Source organism: Ceratotherium simum, chromosome 2 (assembly GCF_057802395.1).
Source record: "Ceratotherium simum simum isolate JZ-2026a chromosome 2, ASM5780239v1, whole genome shotgun sequence".
Classification (NCBI taxonomy): Eukaryota; Metazoa; Chordata; class Mammalia; order Perissodactyla; family Rhinocerotidae; genus Ceratotherium; species Ceratotherium simum.
In genome coordinates this window covers 63,906,300-63,912,967 of record NC_141901.1, presented here as the reverse complement: position 1 = coordinate 63,912,967, position 6,668 = coordinate 63,906,300, and the positions used below count along the sequence as shown (strand labels likewise).

The following is a 6,668-nucleotide window of genomic DNA, read 5'->3' as shown; positions in this document are numbered from 1 at the left end:
TATTTCTATAACATGCTTAAACTTAAAATGGCTAATGCTTCTTTTAGTCGACTTGTTTCTTGCTCCATTTTCAGGACCTTTGTTGTGTAATATTTATTTTCTGGAAAGTCTGCTGATTTGTGATATTTCCAAGTCTGAATTGTGATAGGGAATGATATATTATGGCAGTATTTCAGTTACTTTTTAAAAGACGTATGCAAGCTCTCTGGGCACACTATAGCTTTGGTAGGGATACAACTTGGAACTCAACTACATGTGTGTATATAGTTTACCAGCAAACTTCTGCAGCACTAAAATATTCCTGAGAACTGTTCCATATTCACGATATTGCTTCACATCTCTAACTAGGAATAATGTTTTAAGATGCTTATAGTTATGAAAGGTACTATGTACTTTTGGCAAGGTACAACTTTTTGTCTTTTTTTATGTATTTTCAAGTAATATTCAATAATAAACATTTGTAGAATGTTTTAGCAATTGATGAACTGAGCTTCAAAGGGAATAAGTTTTCTGCCAACTGGTTTGACATTTTGGAGAAAAGGCAGGCTCCAAACAGGATTAAAATTCCACTAAGCCTGACAGACTAGTTCAACCAAAAGGGATAAACTGTATAACATAATTTTAAGAGGTGAGTCAGATAAATCAGCTTGGTAAAGTCAGTTTGAGGAGTATTTCTTTCTGATTGGTTAAACAGTAGAGTCAACAGTTTTCTATTCTTTATTCAAGAGATTGTCATCAATTGAATTCATTATTTCATAGAAACATAATTAAAAGAGTTTGGTGAAGTTGGTTTTTCTTCCATAAGCTAATGTTTTCATTGTATTTTTTCTAATACAAGTTCAATAATTCAAAAGAACATATTTTATTAATCCCGATACCTTTTCTGAAGAGTCACTGAATATGACAAATTATTAGCTAGGAGATTTACACTGAGCTTACTTAATTTTAGAAACAGAAACCATTCCATGATCTTGATTTCAGTACGGATACAACCTATATCGAACTGAATGATATTTAGTGCCTCTGAGTCTTTCTAGATATGACTGTTTCTAGCTATGAGCAGTCAGAGATTACGGCTTTGTGTCATCTTATAGCATCTAACTTTTAATTAATTTTCCCTGCCTATAGTGCTACATAGACAACTTTATAGTAGCTCTTCTCATGGTCCGCTTGCTATGTGATGATGGAGAAGGCGAAGTATGCTTTGTCTGTGAATGCTCATTCTTTTATGTCATAGGAACTCATGTTGTATGTTTAGTAAAGGATATAATCATACTTACCTCATCAATCAGCAAGATGCCATTTTTGATTCTGTTTTCATAAGTATCTATATTACTAGAAGGCTTGGCTTTTAGAAACTCTGCAATGTCTATAATTTTTCATATTTGCTCTTCTTGAAGGGATACTTTTAATTTTGCTATCAATTGCATTCAAATTTAGCATTTGCAGAAACAATTTGGTAATCCTGAGTGCTAAGGAAAACTAGATAGTGTTTTTTTTGAAAATCTATTCTTGAAGGAGAATAAAGTTCAAGGATTATTATATGTAAAACTTACTTTAGTAGGAAAATAACTGGTTTTATTTTTAGCTTGAACATAAGTACAATTTTATATAGTTACATTTTAAAAGTAATTCTTGTGTTTGAAAAATTTGTACTTGTAATTTTGGTAGTGATTTTCAGATATAAAGACCATTTTCTTATTAAGACTAAGAATCAATTTTCTGAAGATAAGATTTCATCAGAGAGAATTCTACGGTTTATAAAGATGAAATGACTTTATGAGTATAGTGATAGGAACCAGGGATTATTAATTTATGGTAAATCTTTAGGAACCAGGGATTATTAATTTATGGTAAATCCTATCTAATCACCTGTAATGTTGCATATAGACATCTGCCATTATTTTCTCTTTTATCTCTACACACTGGTAATGCATTGAAATACTATCATTTTCTAAACTCACAGGTATAAGTGTAGGCACAAGTAATAAATATTGTGATTCAAGTGCCACAAATACAAATGTCACACAAACACAATCAGACCATGATCATACTATTATTTGAATGACATGGAAGTTTGCTAATGATCTGGTTAATTCTCAAAATACAAGTTATACAGTTCACTTAGGATTAAGACTTTCTGAGTTTGGATGTCTTTACTGATTGGATTATGTGGATGATTTTAAAATGATTATTATTTTCCTGCTAAGATTTATTTTATTTGTTTGAGATTTAAAAAGAAAACAGTTTTTAGAGTAAGTTCTTATTTATTTCAGGCACAAAACTGATAATAATTTATTAAGAAAAATGCTTTTAAACTGTAAATGTTTAATGCAAGTCACATTTTTAAACTCATGTTACCCCCACTTCTGGTGACAATAATAAAATCTGTTCTTGCTCTAGCAGCACATACACTATGAATTGGATATGGTGATGAAACCTTACAGAGAAAACAATCAAGTGCTTTACAAGCTGCACATCTCACAAAAAAGCTGTGATCATCCAGGTTTTGAATGTACGTGATACCATATTACATATTATTTTTTAAAAATCAAGTAATGAAGACCCAGATATCCATTAGAGGCCATCTACTAAAAATTCATTCATTTCTGAAATTGACTTTCTTTCTTCATAGAAACTCTTGGTATACAAAGTATTGGCTGTGGTATTATTTCTGTGGTGTGTGTAAAATGAGAAGTGAATCCCCTAAATTTTCTAACTCTCAAAAGCAAAGGAGAACTTATATAAATGTTTTAAAAGGGAAGACAACATTACAAAAGGACACAGAGTGGTCATTAAATCATACTAACTTTTTGTAGGCAAAAAAAGAAATCTTTGTTAAACTTCTTTAACAATTTCAAGATTGGGTTATTTAATTCCACAATTTTGATGGTGGTGAGATATTTGAGAGTGATGTTTTACTTGTCACATTAGAAATGAATTACTCTTACGTATAAGTATTTCTTTACACAATGCTTTATCTGAATTATTGTATCCTTACTTTACAAAGGAAATCATGATATTATGTATGCGTGAAACTAAACATTTATAACAATTTAAGTCATATAATATTTATTATAGCATATACTTTTTAAATTATAAAACCGACCCATACTAGTTTCTGTAAAACTGCCTTAGGTAAGTATTTTTAATATATGGAAAGCACATTCAAACCCAATGACATGTTTGATATATACTGAATATATATTTTTGGGTTTATTAACATAAAATATTATTAAAGCTTTATTTTTTGGTTACTTTATTTCTGCACACACAATGAATCAGGGAAAAAAGGGGTTGCTTTCCCATCTTGTTTTCTGAATTGGTTATTTGCACATTTAAATCCCACAGACAACGTCCAAGTTTTCCTATCAATTTCTTTTGCACAAATCTTACCAATAACACTCTAGAGTTTATAATATAAATCTAGATGACATTACGGAAATTTTCAAGAGTTTTTATATGTGCTTCGTGTACTTTAGAGTAGTGACACAAGGAATTACATTATTGCAAGTTGTGTGTAAAATATAAGTTAAAACACTAATATACTTAATTATGAAGAACAAAATTTGTTTTGTTGTATAATAATTGAGTAGAGTCAACTCCAATTCACTTTTTGTGACTCTCCTGCATCTTTGCAAACAACTATATGAGTTGCTTTCGGTGGAGTGAGCAGACCAATTCATCCATTCTAAATAAGTTTTAGCATTCAGTGTCAGTGGTCCAGTAAACTTGGGGCAAAATAAAGATTCTATATAAGGGATCTGGTTTGAGTTTCTTTTTAGTTTGTAATGCTTATGTAAAGGGGTAAGCCTAGAAGATACTTCCTTCTTGATCACACTTGAAAATTGACCCATAATAATTACTGACATTAAACTTCAGTGTATTTTATAAAAAATATTACTTACTTTCACAGAAGTGAAGAGATACAATTGTACAATGGTGGTTACAATGGTAGAAATACATATTGCCAATAAAATGTTAGCAAGAGATTTAAAAATGACTGTACAGCACCGCATCAGAGAATTGTATAACAGCAAAATGATTAATATTATTTTTTCATATTAATAAAATCTTTAAATATTTTTTAGAAATAAATGGAGGGAAAGTGCTTTTTTTTCCCTAATTCCTACCAAAATATTTCCTGATGTGGAGCAAAAGACAGTTAAAAATGACAGATTTAAAAAAAAAGACATTCATGCATTTAAGCCACCATTAGTCTCTGACTCTAATATAAGGCAGATCATTAATCTTTTGCAAAACCATGACTTTAGCCACTTAAGCTCTTTTTAGTGCTTTTCATGACAAGGACATGATAGGCCTTGTAAATTTAGGAGTTAAGATGTGTTTCTGACACGTTAATTTAGACAGGCTCAGCTGTTTTTGAAACACTAACTTTATAATAAAAAGTGCTTTGGAGAAATGATGAAAGTTACAATAAAGAAAAAACAGAAGGGGTTCTGTAGAGTTTATCACAAATGACACTGTTTAGATCAATGAAAACAAATTACACTTGCTTATGTGTCATCCTCAGTCTTAATGATATGGAATAGGGTGACATTGAAGAGGACCTGGTGACCATTGTTCCAGGCATAAAGAGCTCTATCTCTTGCATTGTAGTCAAGCATAGATATGTGAAAGTATTGATTATGAAAGGGAATGTCTGTGTACTCATATGTTGAGGTTTTGGTGGAATAGGAATAATACACCTTGGCTCCAGTTAAGTGAGAGTTGGTAACATACAGTGTCCCACAGATCATGAAAGATTCCCCTGCACTTCTCTTGGGATAGCCAGTGCTCCAGCTCTTCATCACCTCCAAGGTATCTTGGTTGAGTTGGCTGATGACAATATTGCCTGCATTCTGGTTAGTTGCATACACAGCCCACAGCCCAATTTCATCAGCCATTAGGTCGATGTCAGAGAATCCACCCCACGTGTAGGGGTAAACATTGTGAAAGCCAGCATACTCCAGGCTTCTTTGGGCAAGCACTCTCCCCATATCAAAGCTGTATTTGATGATGATATTACTCTGATATTTGTTAAAATAGAGTGAGCCATTGTAGACAACATGGTTAGTTCCTGCCCATTTGAAAGGGAGGTTGTATGTCCTTGATTCAGCCCCACTGACAAAGTCTGCAATTGATTTGTACTCACGGACAATTTTATTGTTAGTATAACTGTCCATGTACCAGACCTGGAAAGAAGGAAAAAAAAAAAAAAATGGAGTGACTAAATGCTGTACTTTTCTGAGAATTCCAAAATAAAGACAGTGAGAAGCAGCACGTATTAATATCACCATTCTCAGGCTCTGGAAGCCACATTATCTTACAGCTGACCTGCTGCAATGTGATAGTACTGCAGGCTTTTGCAAAAATAGTGTCATGGTCTATGTGGAAAGGAAACAACTAAATTTGCTGCTTTGAAGTTGATTTGCTTTTTGTCTTCTCTTTTTCAGTTTTATATTTTTGACCATTCAGTGCACATCACTGAGTGAACCAATCATATATCAATGCAAATCACATCACTTTGTTCAGTCACCTGATAGATTGATGCAATCAGTGATAACTGCAAAAAATATCACCTTCAGCAAATTTATTTATTCTATTTCTTGCTCTGAAAAATGTATGGTCTAATTTTACGCATTCAACTTACTTCTCCTTTACGGATACCACAGAACCTTCTAGTAGTACTTGTTCATTGGATCAGTTTATAGGTACAACTACCTTTTAATGAAACCATTTTACTTATTTAGCTACTAATCTCATTTGGATGTAACCTTTGAGAATCTTAATGTATACTGAGTTCTGTAATAGAACATAAACAGAGCTATGGTAAGTTTCCAATATATTGATTTACATAATACAGGCATTGCCAACTCATGAAAATACTCCCCAAAAGTTTCAGTGTTATTTCTTTTGAAATTATTTCTGGACTCCAGGGATATTTTAGCTTGTTTAGTGAATTGGTTAGCTCTTGAGTTTTTAACTTATTTAGTGTTAGTTTTTTTTCACCCCAAGGAGCAAGTTTTAGAGGGAGTATACAGAGAATTTTGTATACTTGTAAGTAGCCCCTTTCAAGCATAAATAACATTAAAACCAATAAAAATTAGACTCACTGGTGCATTACAGAGTGGAACATTTTGCTAAAATAAATTTGCTATGTATCAGTAGATATGTTAATATTATCAAACTGAAAATATTTGTAAACAATGTAACACTTTTCAAGTTGAAAGTAATATTCCTGAAAAAAAAAAAAGAATAATCCAGTAGACATAAAGTGTAAATAAAACATAATTCTAAGCAAATTTGTTTGTGGAAGCAACATACTCTGTTATTTTTTTCAGATGCTAATGGATCTGTCATCCAAGCGCCAAATCTGGTTCCAGATGTCTTGACTGTAATTGGGCCTGTGATTTTCATCAATTTGCCACATGCTGAAATTAGAGAAACATAAAGATGTTGGGTGAACATGGCTAGTGATTCCAACACACACACTCATACCAAGAGCAAAGAAAGGGATCCTAAAACAAAGCAAATCCATGGGATTAATATCAAGTATTCTGAATGAATGATCATTCAAATTGGATACTGTGAAATGCACAGTTAAATAACTATAATTAGTTATATAGTTAATATAACTATTAGTTATATATAGTTAATATAACTAT

At 31.9% G+C, this 6,668-nt stretch overlaps 1 protein-coding gene across 2 annotated transcripts in view; it reads right to left on the bottom strand.

Moving 5' to 3' along the window:
- Positions 1-4,214: 4,214 nt before the first annotated feature.
- OLFM3 (olfactomedin 3) overlaps positions 4,215-6,668 on the bottom strand; it is a 41,774-nt gene continuing 39,320 nt past the window's right edge. For both annotated transcript variants that reach the window (XM_087419948.1, XM_004420766.3), the window contains 2 exons: positions 6,328-6,434; positions 4,215-5,195 (listed from right to left, as the gene is read on the bottom strand). In XM_087419948.1, the coding sequence (XP_087276074.1) occupies positions 4,518-5,195; positions 6,328-6,434 (785 nt within the window). In that variant the 3' untranslated portion in view covers positions 4,215-4,517. The remainder of the gene's footprint in view (positions 5,196-6,327; positions 6,435-6,668) is intronic.